This window comes from Pogona vitticeps, chromosome 6 (assembly GCF_051106095.1).
Source record: "Pogona vitticeps strain Pit_001003342236 chromosome 6, PviZW2.1, whole genome shotgun sequence".
Taxonomy (NCBI): domain Eukaryota; kingdom Metazoa; phylum Chordata; class Lepidosauria; order Squamata; family Agamidae; genus Pogona; species Pogona vitticeps.
In genome coordinates this window covers 83,612,949-83,639,338 of record NC_135788.1, presented here as the reverse complement: position 1 = coordinate 83,639,338, position 26,390 = coordinate 83,612,949, and the positions used below count along the sequence as shown (strand labels likewise).

At 41.0% G+C, this 26,390-nt stretch overlaps 1 protein-coding gene across 3 annotated transcripts; it reads right to left on the bottom strand.

The window, feature by feature from the left end:
- Positions 1-626: 626 nt before the first annotated feature.
- On the bottom strand, positions 627-26,167 carry AREG (amphiregulin). Of its 3 annotated transcripts, none has more exons than XM_078377719.1 (6): positions 26,134-26,167; positions 22,465-22,641; positions 16,042-16,231; positions 15,064-15,222; positions 12,489-12,588; positions 627-10,587 (listed from the first exon to the last, which is right to left on the bottom strand). In XM_078377719.1, the coding sequence occupies exons 1-5, from the start codon at positions 26,138-26,140 to the stop codon at positions 12,501-12,503; spliced, it is 621 nt and encodes a 206-aa protein (XP_078233845.1). In that variant the 5' UTR covers positions 26,141-26,167; the 3' UTR covers positions 627-10,587; positions 12,489-12,500. The 3 variants fall into 3 exon arrangements, with proteins under 3 accessions (XP_078233845.1, XP_072860132.1, XP_020651748.2); XM_073004031.2 differs by lacking the exon at positions 26,134-26,167 and adding an exon at positions 24,144-24,656 and having other exon boundaries at positions 627-10,584; XM_020796089.3 differs by lacking the exon at positions 26,134-26,167 and adding an exon at positions 24,144-24,654.
- Between the last annotated feature and the right edge of the window lie 223 nt (positions 26,168-26,390).

Genomic DNA, 26,390 nt, shown 5'->3' with positions numbered 1-26,390 from the left:
TCACAAAGAGTCGGACACAACATAACCACTAAACAACAACAAAAATATACATCAGGGCCAAAGTGCATCTTGCATTAATTACTTTACCAGAACATGCTTTGAAAATGCTAGGCTAATAACAAGATAGCATTTCTTTTTCCAGATACATAGAGGCAGCAATTGACCTACAGTATCAAGCAAATTGAACCCATGAATAGTTGGTCATCTTATCAACAATTGGTCCCTGTAAAATTAGTATCTACCTGCAGATTCTCAGATGTTCTAGATCTCTGCCTCTGGGAAGGTTCCTGTGGGAGGTGGTGGTGATGTGATGGCCAAGATCTCTCCAAAGCAGCTAGTTACAGAGTTATTCAGCTCTCTTCACTGACTAACTCTGCAGCTAGCTGCTCTGGAAAGGTCTTGTCCATCACATCGCCACCATCTCCCATAAGAACCTTCTCAGAGGCAGAGATCTTTAGTTGAGATTGTGTTCAGCATCCTACGTTTGTCCAGAGTGTGGTAGGCAGGTACAAGAAAAAGACCCTAGAGGTGGTGCTGACATAGGTGCCCGCCTGCCTCTCTCCCCCTCCCTCCGTCTCAGCCTAAAGACTGTACTATACTTTTATTTTGTTGATTATTACTACTTCTTTTATTTTTCTCACAAGGGTGGATATTTCTGCCCTTTTAATGGGCACACATTAATTAATGATGTTTGTCACATGCTTTTATGTATGCAGGTACCATGTCACATTTAGTCTATCAACATAATCTTTCTAAATCCACAATCTAAGACTGTCTTGAATTAATTCGCTACTGGAATCTTGCCCAGCTGTTTTCCCTGTCCTTACCCTAGAAGGAGGGAGAGAGGGAGGAAAGAAAGATTTCCTTTAAGACTGCAGCCCCAACCTGGCCACAGCTTTCCTGTTCTTCCATTCATGTTGCATAGCTATTTGGGATGAATGGAAGAGTCTGGGAAATGCTTTCTACAGCAAGGAGACAATGTAAGGTTAAAAACGGGCAGCTGGTGGCCAATCAACAGCCGTCCAAGAAACCACTGGTGGTGCTCGGGAGCCAACTTCGCCATTCAAACATTTTCCAAGGAAAAAACAAGCACGGCTCTTAAAATGTGCTGAAAGTTCCCCATAAAGTTTGTTGTCTTCTCGTTGCTCCTCTACTGTAGGTTGGATTTCATTGTGATTATTCTGACTTCAGATGAGACAGTTGTGAACAATGATGTTATATTGCATCCTAGCCAGCCTAATGGCTCATCTACACTGGCCCTTTTGGTGTGGACTGTTGTTGTTGTTTAGTGGTTAAGTCGTGTCGGACTCTTCGTGACCCCATGGACCAGGGCACGCCAGGGCCTCCTGTCTTCCACTGCTTCCTGGAGTTGGGTCAAATTCATGTTGGTGTAGACTAGTGTGGTCTAAATAGGGTCACTTGAGGTTGAGGGGAGGAGCAATATGACATTTGGAGTCATCCTTATATCCAGATAGCATATCAACCTCAAATGACCCTCTGGCTAACTTTCACTGTAAGTTGAAAAATGACCCCTCTGCAGAGGGGCAGGGTAAATGAAATTATTACTTTTGCCTGTGCTGAACCCTCACATATGCACTAAACCAGCTAGATTAAATTTATTTATTTTTTTCTTTTGTAGTGCTGATAGAGGAACGGTAGCTTTGATTGGCATTTTATACATAGGAAAAGAGATTAAAATAATCTTTTGATTCAGCGCATCAGTGATGATCTAGCAGATTCATCATCATCATCATCAATCCCCCTGCTTCTCCACACAGGATCAGGAGAAGAGCAATTTGCTGATATCCTGAAGTGGCTCCTTTATTTAGCCACTTCATGATATTGGGAAATTGACAGTGGAAGGAGCCTTAGCAACTATGACAGCTGCAAAGCTCGATTTTAGTGTGTTCCCAGCAATTGCATGTGCTTGGAATGGACTAAACTAGAGTACACCAACCCACGCAAAAAAATATAGAAGCCCCTGACAGGGGCTTAAAAAGGTGTGGGGTGGGGCAAATTGGAGCAAATTGGTCTGCTTGTTTTGTGACACTTGGAAAAAGGACAGGCATTTGTCCTGCTGCACCAAACAGCAGGGAAAATGCCTCTCTGAAAGAGCCCTCAGACTTTTTAATGAAAACATTTTACTCCATCCTGTACTTCTTTGCTTCATTTATTTTATCATGCACAGGCAAAAATTTCTCACTATGTGAACATCTTATTTCTAGCAGGGTCGTAGGGGCAAACCAATCACTTACAGCTCTATACGACTGTTGAAATGATGCTGTAGCCCCAGAGCTTGTAACTGCTAAGAGATGCGGCTTTGATTTTTGGTTTGGTCATCAGATGGCAGTACAGAGCATACGAGTACTGCAAGATGTTGCATTTGCATTGTATTGTGTCACAAAACATACTGTTTTTGCTGTGCCAAACTGACATGGTTGCTTCAATGACACACATTCTGATACCCATATCGGGAGTTAAATTTAGATATAATATATTCGGGGTAATACATTTACAAATCAAATCCGTTACAATGAGGGAAAAGAGAAGTCCAGAAAGCGCAAGGGTGGGGGTGGGGGCAGATGCTGGATGTTCAGCATACAGTGGAACAAGAAGCAAAAAGGTGTGAGCATCTACGAGTTTCCAGGCAAGCGCCTGATCCTATACCTTGGCAAGCCCCACAATTTCCACCCAGACATTTTTAATATACTGTATCTCTGGACCTTGGGTAAGAGATCTACAAAAGCAGTGAAGGTCAGATAGGTCCTTTAATGTGTCCTCCGTCATCTGTCTTCCCGAGTGCTGTGATTAGAGAGTAGTGCTGGACCTGGTGAAACTGTTCTCGGTGATTAGAATTAGAGCTGCCAGTCATAAGACCACACCCCTTCCTCTTCCCCAATGTTTTTTCTAATATGGAGAGTGTGGAGAGAGTTGTGTTTGGTTTTGGAGACAATACCATGCATCTGTTCACTTCCAAATTGTAATGGCTAACAAATCTTCAGGTATGTTCAAATTTGGATTTGGTCTATTTTGGAGGAATCCTCCATCCATTAACTTTTCTTCCAAGATTTGGTATGTGACTGTTTGATTTGGTATGTGATTTGTCTGAAATGAAAGTACACCCACAACAAAGTTCTCATGCAAATAGTTCTGAGAAACCAGAATATGATAGATGCTAGTGTATTCCTAAATAGGTATCTTCCAGAATATCTCCCATGAGTTTCGTGGTGCTTCCTCCCAGATAACTGTTTACAAGATGTCAGCCATTTTCAAATGGGAGTTCATCAAAGTCCTCCTTTTTTCCTTTAAATAAGGTGATCCTGACAGTTACTTAACTGAGAATACAGAGTTAGGCTATTTTAAAAGTGGGTAACAACAGATTAAGGAGAGGATGTCAGCTCAGTTGTTTGTTTTAATATATGGCAGCCAAATTCTCCCTCTAGACAGAAGTCACTGGGCTGGTTTCTCAGGAATTCTCAGGAATTCATTATGGGACCCATCTTATACAATATTTTAATTAATAGCCTTGGCATCAAAGACAGGAGAATGTTAATGAAATTTCCTGATGCCACAAAGTTGGCACATACCATCAGAACAGATGAAGATCATTATAACATTGTTATACAGGAGGAACAGGATAACCTTGTAGCCTTCGGACCGGAAATGAAACAAAATGAAACTCACAACTGAAGAAATTTTGAATGGTGGATTTGAGATCTAAAATATCAGAAAACTGTCATGAGCTGAAGACCGGCGTAAAATATGCAAGACAGGAGGAAAAGAGAAAGACTGCTGAAGACAAGGGTGTTGTATCTTATCTTATGGGCCATAGAGAATGCAGATGTTGTCATAGGAAGTTTGGAGGAGCCCATTTCAAGGAAAAAAGAATTGATCCTACCAATCCCAATGTTTCCTTTTGAGCACTCAGATTGAAGAAATATAGCCCTATTGAGGAAATGAGAGAAGCTAAAACTGTCTTCTTTGCTCTTGCTTTTATTGATTGTATAAGAGCTATGCAGAGAGCTATGTTTTTTGCCTAGAAGAGTAGAGTAAAATGCTGTAAGTAAATAGTTTCTAAGACAACGAAGAGAAAGAGATAATTGTTAAGACTCAAGGCTTTTTCTCAGCAAAGAAGGGTGGGCTGATGTATCCAATAATCATTCAACATCTTTGACCTTGTATGTTCCCTTGATACCAGATAAAATATGTCCCCTTGAGAAACAGAACTTCCAGTCTTTTTTACATGTGGAGGCAGAAGAAGACGTTGTGGATGACCTAGAATTAGAAGAAGGGATTCCTTAACTCTTGAAAATGTTTGAGTGCACAGCAGGAGGGGTTCTTCTCACCTTGCATAATTTGCAAATGAGCTTGATTTGTTTTGATAAAGGTGTTCAGGATTTAAGCATTGGATTCCTTTGAAAAAAATTATCAAACACTTGAAAGTCAACCTGGATCACACACCTCTAACACTAATGAGATTTTGGCTCAAATCATGAAGGACCTATAATGTCTGTTTCTGCCTTAAGTCTCTAGCACTAATCTGGAGATGGAGAGAAATAACAGGGAAGTGCTTCTTTTATGCAAATATGTACTCCCACAAACACACATACACACAGAAGATACTATTGCCACATTACAGCCCTTTGAGTTAGGTCCAACTGCTGGTGTTTGGATTTTAGAAACAATTTCTGAAGACAAATTGAATGTTCTCCCCTCTTTGCCAAAGCTGTAGTAAACTGGGTGAAAAGGTTTGCTTACAACAAATTCTGTGTGGGTGTTATGTCTGAAATAAAATGGTTTGAGAAAACCTAGGACAGGGTGTCTTGACGTTTCATCTGAATGGCTAAGGCCAGTCAGATCATATGACTACTGACCATATATCATAGTCACTTATGCTTATCACCAAAATGAGTGAAATATGAAAAAATGAAAAAGAAACTTGCCAATTTCAGCAAAAGCATAGTATGTTTTGGGACCCAGTCTGGGCAACTAGTGGCAGAGGACTTTCTGTCATGCACCAAGGCTTGTTGATGTTTCCTAGGTGATTAGAAACTGCAACTTGGCTGCTCCTAGATTCCTTGCTTGCTTGTAGTAAGAACCCAACTGGCACCTTGGTTTAGTGATGAAACCTTCAAGTGCTGACCATGATTGCACACAGGTTACCCCCAATTCATTCTCTAGTGCAGTGGTCCCCAACCTTGGGCCTCCAGGTGTTCTTGGACTACAACTCCCAGAAGCCTTCACCACCACCTCTGCTGGCCAGGATTTCTGGGAGTTGAAGTCCAAGAACATCTGGAGGCCCAAGGTTGGGAACCACTGCTATAGTGTGTGTTCCCCAGGCCTGCTCTTTATGTTTTTCTCACCTTTTGCTTTAAATACCGTACCTCTTCAGGGAAATGTTTTCAAGTAGTATTCTCATTCCCTCTATAGTTAATACAGTGTAGTACTTCTAAAAATGACTTAATCACAGAGATGAATAAGGTTTGTTCAGGGAGGGGAGGTTCAAGCAAAGGCTTGTGGGAACTCTGAAAGTACCAGAAATCAGAAAGGGAACAGAATTCACAGCAGAACACCTTTTCAGCCAAAAGCTATACAGTATTAAATAATAGGTTGCCCATGGGGTGGAGGGTGGTAACAAAGATTACTGAATTATTCCAGCAATAACATACTTTGACTGAGAGACTGAAACGGACTTGATATCTAGGATCCAAAGAATATAAAATATACGAGTCCAAGGAAGAATGTGGTAGTTGATATGGACATTGGGAACACATACTGAGTTTGCAGAGTAATTAGGGGATTGTTCATAAGTAAAAATCTTGCAGGGCTAGAACTAAGAAATATAAGCATGTCAGCCTTTAATTCTGCCTCTTGTTTTCTACAGTTCTTCTTCTTCTTCTCTCTCTCTGTCTCTCTCTCTCTCGTTGTCATCAGTTCGAATTAGACTTGATGGCAAACAGTTATTGAAATAATGTGTCATTAAAACAACAACAGTAACAGACAGGCAGACAGTGTGCATTGGGGGCTAGCCTACTAGGGAGCATATGGGGCACTGCCTGACATCAGTCTCAGGTCATCCTGAGCTAGCTTACACCTGACTATCTGCCTCCTTGTTCACCTGAATTCCCCTTTTGTTGAATTCTCAGCCTCTCTCTCTGTGTATGCTTGTTTGTGTGTATACAAGAGAGAGAGAGACAGGGAGGGAGAAGCTAGTGTGGAGAGAGTTAGAAAATGAGAGAATGAATGTCAAATTTCCCACTTATAAATACTGATGTTTGCCATAGCTCCACCTGTTATCCCTACCTCCAGCCAACACTGGTTGCAGTACCATCAACCATAACGGGCATCCACCACTACTATAGTGACGTGCCAGACTGGTGGCCTATGTGGGGCTAGATTTGCTACATCATAAATTTGCAATGTAAGTTAATTTTCACAGTAAAACCACTACAGTGGTTGTTGATTTTATAAATGCATGTCTGCCTCCAGCCAAAACTGCTTTGGTGAATCAGACCAAGATCTGGCTAATCCATTTGCAAGGATCTGGCCAAACATCCAGCACTTGGGGGATTGCTAGATATTGGTCACAATATCCCCATTGACCTTGGTTGAACTGAAATACAGTGGTTATATTCAGATAGAAGTACTGTGATTAGCCTTAATACCCTTATCCTTTTCAGCCCCAAGATCTACTATTTATATATATTCAGCGTATCCCTCCCTGCCCCCTCTCTAATTGTAGAAAATGGCAGCAACATGTCTGGTGCAATATATCTTGGATCAGTGACCTAGAGGAGAATGTATTGGATCCAACTTTTTAAAATTGTATCTAATGATATTTTATGATTTTGTAAGCTGTCCCGAGTAGACGTTGTCTAGGGGGGGCGGGGTATAAATCGAATGAATGAATGAATGAATGAATGAATAAATAAAACTATGTTTTAAAAAAATAAACAAGCATTTGTTAATCATTAGTCTGATTGCCATAACTCATCCAAAGTGGAATCCAAAACTCTTAATCTATTGGTGGGTTAGGAAACCTTTGGCCCTTCATATTTTTTCAGATCTAACACCTCCTACAATCTCTTGCCATTGGCTATACTGGGTGGAGCTCATGGGAATTGTAAATCAGAATGTCTGGAGGGCCAAAGGTTCCACACCCTGTCCTAATCCATTCATTCACACTGTAATCCTACAAATTCTAATCTCTTGGGTTAAGGAGGTCAGTGAGACTCCTGAAGAAGGAGTGAACTCTGGATCTCTCTGCCTGAAAGGGGCTACTTCCTCAGTAAGATTACCCATCTTTAAAGAGGAGACAACCGCAGGCTAGTAGGATGGTGTGTGACCAAAACAGACGGGAGGAGGATGACAACCATTAATTCTAAATGCTATTTGTGGCTTCCTTGAGACAAACCTGTTGACACAGTAATAGGCAGCCCACATTTCTGCTTTTCCTGTTCTACTGGCTCTTTCAAGAGAGGGCTGGTGTGCCATTGTACAGAGTCATTCAGATGAGATATAGGGTGAGACTATCAAGCAAGACTATAAGAGGTATTGGAATAATGGCTCTGGGGAAGTTTCACTCCACACTGATAGTCCATCTCTGAACTCTGGAGTCTGAAGTGTACTCCTTTCCTTCAAGTGTTTCAGCCTCACAACAGGGGGACTCTGTTCCCAGGCGTGCTTTTGTTTCGTAGAGGAAATTCTCTTGCACCCATGGCCTTGAAGTATGTGGTTCTCTGCCTGAAGATGAACTGTGCTCCAAAACCTCTTTACATTATCTGTAATTTTGCAGTTCCTCCCTCAGAATGGTTCCTGCTTAGAAGACATATGCTTGCAGTAAAATTGACCAAATTAGTGAGATTTTAAGGAAACAAAAATATTCTGGCTTCTTCCTTAACTCAAACTAGCTGAACAGCTTTATGGTTGCTATAGTTGATCCAGCTAAACATTTTCCCACTTCTTCATGTTTGATATTCCAGGGACCTCTACTCTTGCTCATGAATGCTAATTTATGAGCATATACCTACACAACAAACACATTTTCTTGTTTCCCCCCTTTATTCATGGAGCTGGAGTGGAGAGAGGAGAAACAGAGGGAACAACTGTTGGCTAAGAAATCTACAGCATCCTGGCCCAACTGGGCAGTCTTGTTAATCCGTTGTTGCAAACCATAAAAAATGAATTGATACAAAACCAAATAAAAGACTTATGTTTAAATATAGATCACTAGTGTTATTTTGTCAGGAACTGATTTGTAAGATTGCAATAATTAAAGTTAATGAGTGCCAAAGAAAATGTATTTCAGCTACTGTTTGTGTAAAAAAAATATTTATAAAATAAATAGGTCATTTTGAGTTGTGTGACCATATTAAATACAGGAATAAATTATTTACAGCAATAGAAAACCTCTGTACTTACATATTTACAAAAGGTAGCATAGACATTATGTTAAGTTATGCTCTTCTTCTGCAAACAATCCAATACACAAACTATTGTAAGTAACAGCACAGTCGTATGCATGGTTATTCAGAAATAAATCCCGTTATATTCCTTTAAGCGTACAAGAAAGTGTGCACAGGTTTTTAACTTCAATTAATTGAGATGCATCTTTACAGGACGTCACTTAGAAGAAGTTTAACATAATCTTCGGCTCCTCAGTAGGAATTCACATGATAGTGTAAACCTTTTTAAAATTCCATTCAAGTTTGTGGGCATTAAGCAGTCTGCGTGCCAAATCAATATACTGTTTGCAATAGTAAGTCTGTCAATGATACAATGGCCAAAATCAGTTAGGAACTTTATAAAAGTCATTAAAAGTTTCCTATTCTAACTGTCCCCCCCCCTTGGTCTCAGGTTCCCTCGGGATCCCTTTTGACCTGGGGACACCTTGGGATGTCTGTGGGGGGTGAGGGCTTTAATGCTTCAAAAATGGCTGCTGCTGGGATCAGTACTGTTGCTGGAATCAATACTGTTGGTGGAGATTTTTGGACATTCAAGGCTTCCCTCCCCATCCTCAGAGTATTCCCCAGGTCAAATGGATCCTAAGAGAATCTTAAAACTGATGTGGTGAATAAGAAACTTCTAATGAGCCATAAAAGCTCACAACTGATGATGCCATAAGTGTGCATGGGCATATCTTGATACAAGAGGATTTGGACCATTGCTTTATATTGTTCATCCTAGGCGGCTCTGCTATTATTGAGCATCTTCTATGAAGCACTGCACCTGGACAACCTCCTTTCCCAGTGGGGATTAAGAACAAGCAGTTCTTCTCAGTGGATTGTACAGATGGTCTGTGGTCCAGGCTGGGGCACACCTCACCTTGTATGTGAGAGAGGCACTCCCACTGCTCAGGCCACAGGCTACTCGTGGTGGATCAGCACAATTAATTTTCCCCCCACTTGAAATGGAATTATGCTCAAGAGACCAGAGAAGCAGAGGGCAACAGGACTGGCAAAGATGTGTCCCACCTCACTGTAAATTTTCCAAGGACTACTTGAATCATCAAATGCCAATTTAAAGTTTGCTGCCCAAACTGCAAATCCACAGCAGTTTGCCAGTTCCTGAATTGTGAAGAGTTTTAGTAAGGTGTTAAAATACTCTCATGCTGCATCTCAAGATTCTTCTCTGCTGGAACAGCATCTGCCTGCCCATCCCAGCTTCAGAATGCTAAAGAGACAATTCATCAGTCATCCTAGTATTGGCACATTGCAAATGATGGGGACCAAGCTTGTCCTTAGAGGGGACAAAAACACCAACGAGCAATGTTTATATTTTTTCCCTGTATATCTGGGCAAGATTCACGGTGAGGTGGCAGTCTTAAAAACTGTGCTGTACTTTCCAGTGTATACATATAGGGTTCTCAACTATAGCAGCAGCAACCGTGGATGTTGCTCCAATTTCGCAGACACACTCAGGAGAGGCTTCCAGAAGAAAAAGCAGACAATGGTGGACCAAAGAGTAACATTTCTGATCTGCCGCTTCTTCACACAGCAACTGGGAATGCTCAGCATGATTGAGGTGGAAGTGTGGGAGAGACACACCCTGCACTGTGCCATTTGTCCCAGTTGGAGCCACAGAGCTCTTTTAAGTATCGTGAGAGACTTACTTAAAGCCTTTTCTCCCCCACCCTTTCACCTTCATGGGTGTGAGAGTGGAAGTCAGTAAATAATTACTTTGTACAGCCGGAAGTATTTCCTATTTTTTTTTTATCTCCCCTACCTCTCCTTCTCACCCACCCATGCACAGAGATTTTATCTTGTCAGGCTCCTCAGTTTCCAGTGACAGATAACACATGCAAAAGGGAAGTCTGCAAGGCTATGGCCACATGATCTTTCCAGTACTGAGTAGCTCCTGAGTAGCTCTATGAAAATTATAAGCAATATTCCTTGCCAGTGCATGTTCTATATTCACTGGCAGCTGCCAAGAAGTAAAAGGGAGTGCAAAATCCCTCTTTGTTGCATCCTCCATGTTGGGGGCAGACAAGGTCTCAGTCTCAAACTGGTTCCTCCAGGTTCTTGATTTGAACTTTTCGTACGTGCCTCCATGGAAGAGCATGTGCTTCAGCAATAGCTTCTTCACCTTCTACGAGAGATAAGTAATTAAGTAATAGGTAACACAAGACCTGTCTTTTAAAAATCATGCTAGCTAATAATTTATAAATTCTTTCTGGGGAGTTACAACCAGAAAAAGCTCAGACTCTTGTATACACTAAAATGTGGCTTTTTCACAAGCCTTTAAAAAGGCTTTGGATGCCTGTTTAATGTGAAGATTGTGTGTGTGGAAGAAATAGCAATGGTGAACAAAAGGTTCAGGTCTCTGAGCATGTATTCCACTTCTTGTATCTCAGGCAGCAGGCCCAAGAAAAGTCTGTCTGAAATCAAAGCAGCTAGTTCCTGGATAGACTGATCAATGGCCTGTTTAAATATGTAATTGCATCATGTGTTCTGCAACCTAAGACTGATATGACAAGGAACACATGTGCACTGGACAGGTTATCAAATAACATCTGCACCTGTATTACCCAGTTATTTTCTCAGGCATATCTAAAAGTTTACTTTTAGAAAACTCTACCCATTAATCATGTTTGTAACTTCTCAGGAGTAAGGCCTGAAGGCTTACAACCAAGTATGTAGGTACAGGACTGCACTGCAGTCTTAATCAAGTACTCCCCCCAGAATGGCTCTTAATACTACTAGAAAAGGAATGACATCACACCTCTACTTACTTCCACAACTTAAAATAGTGCAACCTATTGTATAATTAGTTGTAAGCAAGCCTCTTTATCCTCAGTAGAGTATGCACAAAGTTATAGCCAAAAAGGAAGAGCAGGGGATAAAGAGTCCATTACTGGTGTACAGCTAAGCACCATTATCAATTCACAACACCAGCAGAAGCCTATTAAACTTGCTCCCCATTCCTAGTTTTATTGCCTTCTATGCAAGAACAACACAGACAGATATGAAAAGCTCTACTATTTATAAAGGCCTTTCATGTGAGTCAGAATCTAGGCAAATCAGGATTATAATTAACATAGAGAATTTAAATGGGCAACTGAGGCTCTTTAGTTGAGAAAGCCACTGCCCATCTGTATGATGGAATGGTGGGGCTAACATGCTTCTCCTTTTATGTTGATCCAACATTGCTTGAATCATGAATAGGGTTCTAGAAAGAAAAATAATTTATCACAAACAATACAGGTGATTGGAGCACGGGACCATTCCCCCTGATTTGAGGTTAAAATGCACCCCTGCCTAGATTACAAATTGCTCCAATAAGAAGCTGTCAGATCTGCTGAAATCTGATGACAATCAAAATATTAAACTGAATGCTTCACGTATTCATAACTCTTTTGTGTACTTCTGCCTTGCTGTAATCCCTACAAAAACTCCATAAAATAAGGTCAGTATTATCAGAGAATGTCAGGTGGGTTGTTGGGAGATAGTGGCCTGCACAAAACCACCAAGTGATTTTAATGGAAATGGCCAAATTTGAACTTGAACATTTCTTCATTTCTAGCTCTGAGACCAGTGTACTGTTGTGAAGAAAGTGTCAGATTAGGAGATATGGGTTCAAATCCCTACACAGCCATGAAAACTCACTAGGAGTGGTGGTGGCAGCATTGGTAAAATCATTTTTAAAATAGCTCACATACCTCAGAAACCTTATTAAGGTCACTGAAAGTCAGAAGCGATGGCATGTAACACACAGCCATGTCACTGCACTATGTAGGCTCAGACACTGGTCAGATAGATTAGTCATAAGAATGGGATTCATTTACTTTGTGTTGACGATGTTGGTGGGGTGTTCGTTCCCATAAAAAACCTCTTCCTCTCCTTTCTGCTGCACATTGGGACCAAGAAACTACATGCTCAACACCCTTTGTATCCATTCAACTACTGTATAAAAATGAGAATGTTTTGTATTTAAAAGAACTGAACTTCCAGTGAAATAAATATTTTAAGCACATTTTAAGGAATTCCTACCTTTACTTCTCTTTAAACACCATTGCTGGTAGTTGCATTTTTTTGCCGGAGCTTTTTCCTTTCTTCTTTTTCATCATATTTAGGACATTTTTTTCTTATCCTGTGGATAAAAAATATTGGAGTCCTTCACACACAGTCAAGAAAATGGATCTCTTTCCCCAAATGTATGTGCAAATGATTTTGAATCAAAGTGCTACACAGACAGATCAGGAGAAAAACAGAAAATGGCAAGTTACTTTAAGTCAACAATAGTTTAGAAAATTCATTTAAAGACAGACAAGGATCTGTGCCAAGGCTTATGGGGAACAAGCTTCAGCTAATGTTCATTGATCAAGACAAAATCCAGTGGGGAAACTCTCCTGTGCAAACCCCATTCAAATGAATGGGTTATCAGTTCTGCTATTTTGTAGTTCCCATCCATTTCAATGATTACACAGAAGAATTATCTGCTGGATGATTTCCCAGATCTATGGCAGTACTCAAGACACTAGGTCATAGAGAACAAACTGAATTTTTTTTTTGATAGTTTGTAAGACTTCTGCAAAAAGCATGCAGTTTTTAAAATACTAAACTATTCTAGCATATTTTAGAAGAGATATGCATTGTCGAAAGGATCTAAAGCAGAGAAACAGTAGGATATGTGTCTGTTATAACTGAGACATTTTGTAAATTTGGATGTCAACAATGCAGTAGAGCAAGTTTTTAAGAATATTTATTTATATAGCATTTCATAGTATTCAAAGTGTTTAATGCACCTTATTAAGGAAAAAAATAAATTTTATATAAGGTAATGTTTTGGTTTGCAAACATTCTGAATATCCTTGGCAGTCAGAATCCAAGGTACTCATCTTTACAAAATCAGACATCAAAAACAGATCATCTTCAACAAACATTATACTGTAAATACTAGCTATTTTCTACTGAAAAGCCTTGTGAAGTTAGCAATCAGATCTTTCCTACTGCAAAATGGGAGATGTATGAGACATGGTCTCTGTAGCAGACATCTCAGACAGAATTAACTCAGTGGCCAAAAGCCTGTTGCTCAATGTAAGCCAAACCTTAACTGGGATATTTCGTCTCCCAGAGGCTAATTACTAGCAACAAGATTTCAGCCAGTATAAGATTTGAAGCAATTGAGAAGATGTTACTAGCTCTCAACCATCAATGTAAGTAATATGTTGTGAATTTCTTTTTAAATGAGATATATTTGTGCCAGTCCACTTTGTCCTACACAGGTGGAAATGTAGCATTAGTCATTGGCCTATACAGAAACTAGCCACCAACCTTTGGGCTGTATTATTACAACCATCCTACGTTTTATCACTTAACATGGAAAAAAAAACTCTGCATTGTCCTTAGCAAATACAATTTTGAATGAACTGCAATTCCATATCACACTGCTTGTCTGCCTGAACTGAGTATTATCTCACCAAAATTATCATAAACTCTTACTATGACTTAATATATTAATAGTGTGGCAGCTGTTACAATGCCATTCCTCATGGATGGAGTTCAAGCATGTATCATGTTTACTTTTAGTGAGATGGGTACTTCCATTTCTCACCATTGGCTATCCTGGTTAGGGCTGCTGGAAGTTGTTTCCAATGTCATATTGGTTGCCATGCTTTGACCAATTCCTCTACTTTCATGTTATCACATGCAGGATAACATGGAAGCTATTTCAGATTCAGCTACTGAATCTGACACAATAGTCTATGGTTTACACATGCAGCAGGTTTTGTTTTTTTTTTTTTGTTTGTTTGTTTTTGGCAGTGGTTAGAATGTGGGACTAGGATTCAGGCAACTCCAGTTCAAGTCCTCACTTGGCCATCAGACTTGCTGGGTAAGCCATCTACACGATCTCAGCCTGACCAAACTCACAGAATTCTTTTGAGGGTAAAAACAGAAGAGAAGGAGAGGTATCCTTGAATTCACTGGAGTACAGATGAGAAATAAATGTTACAAATAAATAAACACTGTTAAATGTTTTGGGGCTATGGTATACCATCCATACTCCAAGTATTCTGAAATCTGGCTGCATCCAGTCCATAATGTTGTCAGGTTATACTTGCTGACGACATTATGGACATACTCAGTTCTTGTGGACCTGAATGAGATTATGAACTGTCAGCTGTACTCCAAGTCACACATTTATTAAATGTTGGGCTTTTCATAAACCTTTACTAAGTTGTTCATTTGTCATGAGATTATACTTGTGACACACTCTGCTGATGCACCTCATACGTTTAGGACAACAGTCTTCCAAATCCAATACTGTTCTCAAATAATGACAGAGTTGAATCCCTAGAAGTCTCAAAGGATCATCTTGATACCAAGACTGAGCCTTCATTAGCAAAATTGTGTTAGAAAAACATGTAACGCAACCCAGAATACATAACTTCATCACAATGCTTTGCTCAGTCATTCTGCAACACAATAATTAGCTGTCATCATGTTCCTGGAGGAATTTTTCTGTATATGAACTATCATGCACATTGATAAGTTATTCTGCAATCTTTGTACTCTACCGACAGTATTTTCTCAATTAAATGGAGGATGAAATTGGGTTACTTACTGGAATATGACAATGATTACAACGGCAGCAAAACTGACTAGTGAAAGCACAACAGCTGCTATCACAAGAATTGTGGTCGAGTAATTTGCTGCATCATTGGTCTTGTGCGTCTTCAAGAATTGTTCAACACAACGTTCACCAAAATAGTCTGGATAGCATCTGAAAATTGACCACACATATCATTAACTATGTAGTTACTGATGCACTTGCTTCAATACTACAAGAAAATCAGTCATTCAGATGAAATGATTTCAGGGTAACATGATAACATGCTTGTGCTTGACATCACTAATCCTCAACTGTTCTAGCAATACAAGGTTTCCCAGCAGAAGAACAACTGGTGATTAGTCTGGAGGGGATGCCCCGGGGAAGAAACACCTTTCCCCCCTTTTTTAACATAGGAATTCAGTGGTCCACTAATTATACTGCTTATGGATGCTACAATATTAAAAAATTACATCGCAGAAGGATTTCTAAGTGACATAATGAATTAATCAGATGCGATAGCATATTTGAAAGAAATCTGCCATTATACAGTGAACGAAGTCAAAGTACAGTGACTAAAACCTTGCTTTTATTGATCTTGTCCTATTAATGGCACATAGCTTCTTCTAATTTTTGAACTGTAACTTTTTTTCCATGAATAGTCTGAATTATATGGAAATCACAGCAGTTCAAACAATTGCTTTGGGTTTAATGGCAGGCTCATTTTAATAGACTGAAGCCACCGGCAGAACTCATTTTCAAGCTTCTAAGACATGATAGCAGCTCGGTCACTGCATACAAAAGGTTATTTGCTGATATGTATTTATTTAATTTTTTTGTCTTCTCAGATTTTATAGGCTTTTTTGTTTTGGGGGGAGTCAAGTCAATTATTTTTCAAGAGGCTTATATATTCTGTTTTGCTCCATTAACTGCTTCTTACAACAGTAATCCTATATAAATAGGAATTAGACAACACTCAGTGTTGACACTTACTTGCAGCTGACTGTCTCGAGGTTTTCAATATATGTGCATTCCCCATGAACACAGAAATTTTTAAATTCTCCTTCACACGGAGGTTTATTTTTCTTTCTATTTTTCTTCTCCTTATTTCCTTTTCTCCTGGGTTTGTTGGGGTTCTTTTTCCCACCTTCTGATTTTTCTGGCTTCTTAAGTTGTAATTCACCTGGGAAGGAAAGTACAGTATGTATTTCAAGTTGCATATTCCACAGTAAGTTATTTACACCCCTGCTCCAAAATAGTCTGGGTAGCATAGGTAAGATAGGTTATACTGTGACCTTGCAAATAAATAAGGATTTCTATCTTGGTTGTCCATTCTACCCAAGACACCAATTTGACCGCAGATATGATTGTGACTGCCAGCTGCCGTGCAGTCCATGCTAAAATAAAAGCCATGGAAATGTTCTCAGACAGACAATAGTTCACCTACTTCTGAAAATAGTAGATCATGTGGTAACCCCTCCCCTATATCACAAGGATCCCCAGACAAAAGATGTTCTTGTCTTTAGATGGCATTGAACCCGCAGAAGGGCACAGGGTGCAGAAAGGCATAAGGTTTCCTCCTGCCAATAACAAACTATGTTCTACCTATTTAAATTTAATAGAGCAGAGAGCAAGAGTAAGTGTTGTGACATGTATCTTGTACCTTTAAAATAAGGATACCAGGCAGTTCCTTGGAATAAATACAGATAGTTCAGATTCACCTGTGAGTTGGTCAACACGAAAGAAAAGTGTGGTTTGATGCAAGTTCTTCATGCCTCCTTTTCTTGTGCTTTTTACATTCGAGTCATTTTAGAAAGCCTCTGTGTTATGCATTTTACTGTAGGCTCAAATCTGACTCCCATTTGTAAATGCAATTAAGTCAAAGATACTAATAACACTTGGGAACTAATTTATCACAAACATTACTACTCAGCATCAAAGGTAAATTAAGCAATGTTGACTGATTATGTTTAGCAATTCTAATGAAGTGTGGTAATATGGTTAACCCCAAAATACTAGCTTTTCAGATGGGCTGTATGGAACATACAACTGAGGAATGTTGCAAGTAGTATCACAACCGTCTGCCAGTTCAAAAATATGTATTTGTGGGATTCTGCTGTAGTTTGAACTTCTTCACTTCTGAACCACTGCAAGACATCTTGAAAACACCTCCCACTCATGGTGGTCTGTGCAAGTCTACCACTTCGCACTTGGCTCCTCTCACTACTGGGAGCAACTAAACTAACTAACTGGGAAAGGATAGGTTACAATATCATCAGAACTGCAACTATTGGATCTTGTTCCCAAACAAGCCATACATTGTGAATTTAGAAAAAATATATCTCCTGGTTTAAAACTCTGGCTCATAATGGGCACAGCAAGCCAGCCCCAGCAGAGTGAAAAAGTTGTGAAAAGACTGCAGGCACCAGCATGCTGCTTGAGAACCAAAGCTCAAGGTTATCACTGCAATGCAGACGTGAGAACTACACTGGAAGTGTAGAAAGCCAGCATGGTATAGAGGCCAGTGCTGAACTATGACTCAGGAGACCTGGGATCAAATCCCTGCTTGGCCATGGAAGCTCAATTTAGAACAGCAATGGTAACTGCTCCTTATATGTCTCATATACCTTGAAACCCTGTTAGGGTCACCATAGAGTGAAACTGATTTGATGGCATGTAATGACAACAACGATGTTGCAGGTCAACAAAAAGATAATGTTTATGTAACAATAAATTTATATACAATATATATTAATCTAGTACTTTTCTAAAGATCTTCAGGTTAATATGAATGCTTCTCTCCTGCCATTTTATCATTATAAAAGCACTGTGAGGTAGGCCAGGCTGAAAGGAAATTATTGGTTTTAGGCAAGGACTTAAGTGTACTTCCAGCATTGACTTTACAAATTATAAGCATACTTGGAAGGTACTGTTGTACTGTCAGAGAACCAAACCTAACTGCCAACTCATTACCAAGTGTACAAAACCAGGTAAATTATTTTCTGAAATCAGGTAAATCATAGAGATTACATCTATCTACAATAGATGACTCACACCTATACATTTATATATAAGGTCAATTTAATAACACTTGTGGTGGCTCACATCTTTATAACATTGAAAGGTATATAATTTTTACAACAGCTGTATATTTTCATTTCAAGTTTAATATAGTGGCTATGATCAAACAATCAGATCTCAGCATAACGCTATTTTATTCCACCCACTGCACGCGAAAGCTAAAAAGCCAGGTTAAATCAGGAAATTCTAATTAACTGATTATTTCCTGGCTTCTTTGCCTGCTCCTGTAGTAAGGAGTGCTGCGTCCAAGGTATGAGAATCATTCTTACCATGGCTTCCTAAATCAAGATACAGTATGTTTGTCCAAATGCAGTCAAGGTAATCAACTCCATTAGTGGTTAAAAGACTTTATGATGGGAAACAGGTGAGTTACCTGACATTCTGCCATGCCGTAACATCCTTTCTTTATACTGTTTGGAATATCACTGCTACATTGCAATTAAAATTAGTAAGTATAGCTAGGGTGTGGATCCTTCTCCAGCCCAAGGGCCAAATTCAATTCCAGAGAGGTTCTTGGGGGGCCACATTCCAATGGTGGGTGAGGAAAAAGGGCAGGACCAAAAATACTAGCATGGTTAGTTTGAAGTTTTACCAGCAGTAACTAAGCTTACAAGACAGATTCCAGCCTTTTGGAATGGTGTCAGGGGGAGAAGCATGCAAAGCCTTGAAAACCACCTAACTGTAATAGAGAAGAAAGTGTGGTTATTTGGGGAACCCCAAATGGGCTAGATCAGAATCTCAAGGGGCTGGATTTTGTCCAAGGATCCAAAGCTCACCACACTGGACCACATTCTAGCTGGATCCTCATGCTCTTCCTCAAACCTAAAGTTAGTACATGGTGATGACGCGACAATCCTTCTCCTTGCTTTCAAAAACTAGGCTGCATGGTCAGTAGCCTCATACACTGGATTGCACTACTTGAGTTTATTATAGAGAAAATTAAAATAAATTAATGGTTCCTGATGTAACAAACCAATTTACTCTACTCACCCAGATTATGACCTTAAAAATTTATAACAACAACAACGAAGGAACTTTCAAAACAGTGTACACCCCATGTACACTGTAATTTCCAGATAAATTAAATTTATCTAATGTTCTCCAAATTAATCAATTGGAAACATGTTTATTCTTTTATGTGCCACTTCGTAAAAAGGAACCACAAAACAGTTTATGGAGAATGTTGCTTTAGATTAGATGTTGGATTTATTTTGTTTAAAGCCTTTAGAGATTGTGGTCTGACAGTTGTATAGTTTAGCAGTTTACCAAACTGAAATAACATAACAGATTAAGGCATCTGCCTGATGATTTCACCTGCATTCTATATAGAAAGGTCGAAGGATTGAACTTGTTCAACAAACATGACAACTGCTTTGGTAAATCATACTGCTTGATAAAGCTAACAATAAACCATACATAGAAGGAGCTCATTCATTCCTTTTTATCTGTTGATGAAAAATGTGCAAGTCATACAAAACATATTGTATCCTGTAAAAAAAAAGTAAGTTTAACCTATGGGCCCATTTACACTATTTTATACTTGAAAAAACTCTAGATCTGTGTTGTAGTGAGGGCAGAGCTAACAGAAATTTCTTAGCTTTATTTAAATTTGTCACAAAGACAAGACTGATTGTTAAGGACTATTTGAAAGTGATCACGACCCTTCAATCCTTTATGAGTGCCACAGGCCCCTGCACAACTTGTAGTTATGCCAGTGTGTGATTAAGACATGTTCATCTGGTTCCAAATTTTGAGATGCTGTTTAAATGTACAGTAATATTAATAAAAGATAATCCTATTGAGTCAACATGATACAGAAAAAATCCACATTTCTACTCAGCCGCTTGATGCTTAAGACTTCTCTATGCTACGTTACAGGTTATTTAACAGGTTATTTAACCTGTAACCTAGCAGTTTAAATAAATACTAGCAGTAGAAAACTTTATTGAAAAATTGCCTGTACTTGATTTGATTTCTGTGTTATTCTGTGAAGAAAATGAAAATCTTGACTTTTAAATAAAATCAATTAATTTCTCTCTTAAGTCTTGATATTGTAATTAGAAAAGATTCCTTATTGGACAGATTCTTAAGGCAGACTTTTACTAGAATACATTCCCAGAATCCCACTGGGAATTTACACCAGTGTAAGTGTAATTGCATAAAATGTGGCCGTGAGTTGCCACTAATGAATGAGGTGCTGCTTGCATTTCTTATTGTGTGCCAGCTGTCTGATTTGACAGTTGATGAGAAATGTAAGTGGCAACTCACTCATTAGAAGCAATTAGCAGCTATGATATATGCAATTACTTTTATGCTGGCATATATCCTCAACAGGATTCTGGCCACTGGTTCTATACAGAGATGGGAAAAAACATTAATTTCAAAGATATTTCTCCAAAACAATTCTGAGAAGAAATGTTCTGGCATTTGGGATGAGTAATGAAGTAGTTCAATTTGCAAATGATACCGACCGAATTATTTCCGGTGGTTAAAGCAAAAACAATGCAAACTGTTCCCTAAGAATCTCTTCAGACAATAAAAATGGGCACTAACATGGCAAATGTAGTTCAGCGTAAGCAAGTGTTAGCGATGTACATTGGGACAAAAAGTCCCACCTTCACATATATGCTTATAGGATCCAAGCTGGTAGTGATGAACCAAGAGAAATCTTGGGGGTGTGATGGGAAGCCAAAGAAAATGGTGACCTAGTGTACACCTGCTGGAAAAAATGTAAATTCCATGTTGTCCCTAATTGGAAAAGAACTAAAAATAAAATGTCCAGTATTGCACTCCCTTCTACATAAATGTTGGTGTGACTGCACTTGGACTATTGTGTACATTTCTGGTCATTGTACCAAAAAAAAGAGAAGCAAATTGTAAAACTGGAAAGGAAGAAGAAAGAAGAAATTAAAATTATTGAGGGACAGGAGCAACTCTATTAAGGAGAAAGATTACAGTGTTTGATAAAATTGTACGTGGATAGCACATCATGGACACTGCATCCCTCATAATACTAGACCTGATGGTTATTTGCAAACACTTAATGGTGGCAGAGTGCTAAGCAGTCATGTTCTGCTTTAGGGTTTCCAGCAGGCATTTGTTTGGCTGCTATGGGAACTGAACACTGCACTAGACAGACCTTTGGATTGATCCAGCAGGGCACTTCTTATCAACTGTAGTTCTGACAGAATGCTGAGCACTATTTATTTGAGAGCCTTACTAGATCCTTCGCCTTCACAGAACTAGATTTCTCAAGATTCATTGGGGAAGAAGGAAAGACTTTGTATCTGCCCCAGTCTGTTATGTACATGTATCCTTACCCCTGGTGGTTATTGTTTTTCAAGAGAAAGCCTGGACCGTTTAATGCAGACTTTAAACCAGGCTTGTCCAACCTGCGGCCCGAGGGCTGCATGCGGCCCAGGTCAGCTTGTAATGCGGCCCAGTGCAATTTTTTATTTTTAAAGAAATTCCAAAGTTTCAAGTTACACTGCTGGCGCTTGCGGCCAGGGCATGTCACAACTGTAGAGGGGGAGAGAGGGAAGGAAGGAGTGGGAGGGGAGGGGACAGGGAGGCTGCATGACTGCATTGTGCCGTCCCCGTCAATAGGTGGACCCCCTCCTGGCCCCATAAAGCCGCCGGAGTTGAAGCTGGCAGCTTCTGCTGTCTGAGATCGCAGCTGCCGGTAAGCACACTTGGAGCGGGGCCGTGGAGGACGGCTAGGGCTGCCCCCCCATGCGGCCCAAACCAAATTTATGTGCGGCCCAAACCAAATTTTCATCTTCTAATGTGGCCCAGGGAAGGTGAAAGGTTGGACACCCCTGCTTTAAACCAAAGGTAAAATTCAGCCTTTTCAGACAACTGCTACTTCAGGCAAATGCACTGTTCCATACTAGGAGCCATTCGCATTATTAATGTTTAGCACTGATTGATAGCACATACGTATTTCTATGTATTTGTTCAGGAGAAAAAAACATAATAAAAGTTATTCATAATTGTTGCACTTTCAGGAAAAAAAAAGCTTTAGACATAAGGCTACTCCTAACATCTTAAATTCACTCATATTCAGTTTAAGCCAACTGAAGCCTTTGGATATTATGAGGAAGAACTGGGCAAAAATAAATACTGTAATGCCTGTGTAACTCAAACCTTGCATGCCTCTATACCAACCAAAGCTGGCCAACCAAATGTTCTCATTTGATTGATGCATTTTCTTTAGGGAGAATGAAACTGGCAGCTCTTTTACTCCAAAATCACATCCATATAGCAGGCTTCTCTCTATGTGACTCACAATCAGGAATGAAGATCTTTATAGGCAGAAGTTACACTTGAACATACCTCTACTTGGATCACCCACAAGGAACTGAGGTGCTATCACCTCCTTCGCATCTTCCTCTTCATAATCAACTCCTGATGAAAACACCTCAGCTGCAGGTGCATTGGGAGTCTTCAAGATTGGCATGTCTTCCTTCTGCTCTGTCACATTTAGCCCGGATCCAGCAGCATGCTGGCAGACTACAGAGAAGAAATGAAACAAATCAAGATGCCATTCTTACCAGTCAGCCAAAAGGAGCAGAGAGGTGTTTACTGAAAAATTACATTAAGCAGTTATTGCATATGTACTCTTATTCAGCAGTGACTCACTCCAGACGCAGCTACCAGCTTTTTAAAAAATGTGAATATATTTACACTGTCCCAGTATTTTAAAAATGTTTCCCAAGTTCTGGGTTATGGCATATCATCACCCAAAGTTTCAACAACTTTGCTATTTAAAAAACAACAACAAAAAACAAAAAAATCCCTCATTAAGGATGTCTATGGCTGAGTAGGGTTTAAATCAGAGCTTGGAAAATTTACTTTTTTTGGACTATAACTCCTAGACTCTGTCATCCATCATGGCTGGAAGTTTCTGGGAGCTGAAGGCCAAAAACTAATGTTTTCACACTCTAGTTTACTATGTAAGATTGGGAGACAAAACACAACCATGATTGAAAAACCATTTATCCACCTTATTTTCTCATCATGTAAGGATGACATATTGGACATCATGTAAAATATTCCCATAACAATCCCACTATTAGTACAAACTGGCTACTTCTGTACATATGACAGAAGCTCCTTTTGTTGTTGTTGTTGTTGTTGTCATCCACATCTCATATTGGGCACAATGTATTTGGTCCACAATACCTGGCAATACAAAATATTACTGGAGGAGTTCCCAAGCCATCTTATCCGATATTAGTAATTAAAATTCCCTTCCCCTGAAGTAATGTTACACAGAAATTAAAGATGAGCAGTCCAATGCTTCTGCAAAAGGGGAATGAAAGTGGAGTGCCCATAGTTGAAAGTCTATGGCCACTTTCTTCAAAGTCCTACTTGAACATAATGGTGTTTGCATCCAAATAAACATACCAGAAAGGAGCTGTGAGCCCCTGCATTCTTGAATTCAAATCTTGCCTCAGCTTTAATAAGTTCAGTAGGTGGCTGGAAAGCAAGTTAGTATCCACCCATCCTCCCTGCCCCATTGACAACAGGGTGAGAGTGATACTGGTCTCACCTTGCAGAATTGTTGCAAATATTAGACAACATGAAGCTCTCAACATATTTGTCATCATCATCATCACCATCATTCTCAGAACCATCCTGGTGCAATGAATAACCCCTGACCTAGGCATGTGGACAGAGTCCCCATGCAGCCATGGAGGTCAGTAAGGGGGGGTTAAGGGTGGGGGTCTGTTCATAAAGAGTAGGAAGGTAGGAGGAGGGTGTCTGAGGAAGTGGCTGAGACCTTCCAAAGGGGGCAGCCTGTCGTCCTTAGAACCCTCTTAGAGACCGGAGGTGATCACATGCTCAACCCCCGCCTGCGAGAAGAGAAGGTGGTTCCCTCCCGGGCCCTCATGAAGTCCAGCTCGTGCTTCAGGGACTCCCAGCCGCCCCTTGCAGCGCGCCCCTCGCCCGCCGCCCGAGAAGCCCCTCGCCCGCCCGCCCGCCCGGGGACCACCCTCTCGCCCACCCACCTGTGTTCCAGAGGAGCGGCAAGAGGAGAGGGAGCGCGGCCCGCATTGAGGGGAAGGGGAGGGAGCGTCGTCGAGGGCCAGGCGTCCTGGGAAAAAAAAAAAGGAGCGAGCGGCGGGACGGCGAGGGCGCCTCACAGGGAATCAGTCCTTCAGCGGCTGGCCAGGAGGGTGAAGCGCGGTGCGGCAGCGGCGCTCCATCTCCACCGAGAGATATATATGTGGTGGCGCCGCCGTCGGGAGGCAGGCGGGCGGGCAGGCAGGCCGGCTGGTCGGACGCAGCTCGACGTCAGCCGGGTGGGGGGGAAAAAAACAGGTGCGCCTCGCCACCGGGAGACACCACCCAAGTGCGTGTGGCGCAAAGAGCGGCCAGGTCGCGGAGGCGGAGCGGCAGGAGGAGAGCGAAAGAGGCACGGGGAGGCCGTCCGATGATTCAGCCGTGGCTCACGCTCTTTTCCCTTCTTCCCCTCACGGGCTGCCGAGGCGCCGCCGCCGCCACACCTTGGCAAGCGGAAGCCCTGCTAGAACGGGCTCAAGGCGCGCTCTTGAAATGCCGGCGGAGGCCTCCGAGAAGCCCACGAAGGGCGATGAGGGGCCCGGCATACGTCCTGCCCCCACTTCCGAAGTAAAGGGCACGGAAGGATCCGCTCTGCCCTTAGTTCAGTTCTACCACTGGTAGAACTGAACTACAAATTCCACATAATCAGATTTAGAACAAGGTATTCCTTTGGGGTCTGCAATCCTCGGAATCTTACAGCCATTTTGTAGCCACGCATCAGCTGGGAAATTCTAGGGATTACAGTCTTTTGAAAACGAACGATTCCAAACTCTGGCCGAAATTCCATCAGTTCACCATCGCCCATCCCTCTCCTGCCTGTCTCAAGACTTTGGATGGGTCCTGCCTCCCCTCCACTCCCTGGTCCGTGTCCATGCCCAAATAAGTGATAGATCTGCGCTATGGTATTCTGGCGACAGCCTAATCTGGCCTTTGTGCTGGTCTGCGATTGTTTTTGTGCATTTCTAGAGCCTGTGAAAAAGCCTTTATTGTAAATAGGGAGACCAAGGGCTGTTACTTGGAATGGGGATGGGAGCTACGGAGCACCCTCAGTTTCGGAGATGTGATCGATCTTGGATAGGAAGGGAAATGCAGAAAGACTTCGCTTCTGCCCACAGGCACCGTTCTGGAAATGATGCAAAAGCCAGTAGGCAGTGACAGTTACACTAAGTGAAAAATAAAATAAATAAGATGGGGAGGGAAACAGAAAAGCAGATTCAGCACATACTAATTATGACCTATCTACTCAAAACTCAAAAAAGAAGAAAGCAGACATTCGTCTATAGCCCCAAACACGTGTGCACGCGCACTCTCTCAGTCCTAGTGAGTCCTAAATTGGGTAAGAAGGGGAAGTGGAGAAAGTTCTACAACACAAATCCTAGTAGCAAATACAATGCAAGTGTTTTATTTTGCCCTTCAGCTATGCAGTGGTGCCTCGACTTACAACCATAATCCATTCCAGAAGATGGACATAAGTGAGTCAAAGCACCATTTCCCATAGGAATGCATTGAAACCCCATTAATCCATTCCGGCCAAAGGAAAAAACATAAAAAAATCACCGCAGGACTCATTGGAAATGTGATTAATCCCTTCCGGCCAAAGGGGGGGGGGGGAGAAAAACAAGCGTGCAAGACCCATTGCAAATGCACAGAAAACAAACGGAGCAGATTGGAAGTGCACAGAGAACAGAGGGACAAGGTCGGAAATGCTAAGAAAACAAAGGGAAAAGCAAGGGAAGCATGCAGGACCCATCAGAAATGGGGGAAAAAAACCCAAAAAGCAACCATACCTCCCAAGACCCAACGGAAATGGGGGGGGGACCCAAAAAACAAACAAACCCCCAAGACCCATCACAGCACAGAAACATAACCACCATCCTAAAACCGTGCTGCAAAAACACCCAGAATAGTTTTAAAAAGCAGAAAACAACACCTTACCTTGCATAACAGGCAGTCCCAAGCCTCCCTGCAAACACACACATGCTCACTGAGAAGCAGAAGCCAGGCAGTCCCTCCTCGATCCTGTTGGGGCGAAAGGGCTACAAAGAAGCAGCCTCTTTTGCCACCTACAGTTTGCAATTTCACTTTCCTGCCTTTCCCCCCTGCCTTTTTCTGTTCATAAGTGGAAGCTCCGGTCGCAAGTAGAAGCAAAATTTTGCGACTGGAGCTGTTCGTAAGTCAAATTGGTCGTAAGT

Coding starts and splice junctions, on each gene's coding strand:
- AREG (XM_073004031.2), bottom strand. CDS start 24,189: ATGCGGGCCGCGCTCCCTCTCCTCTTGCCGCTCCTCTGGAACACAG. Junction 15,223..16,041: donor CTCGAGACAGTCAGCTGCAA/GTAAGTGTCAAC, acceptor GTCAATTTTCAG/ATGCTATCCAGACTATTTTG. Junction 12,589..15,063: donor GTAATCATTGTCATATTCCA/GTAAGTAACCCA, acceptor TTTTATCCACAG/GATAAGAAAAAAATGTCCTA.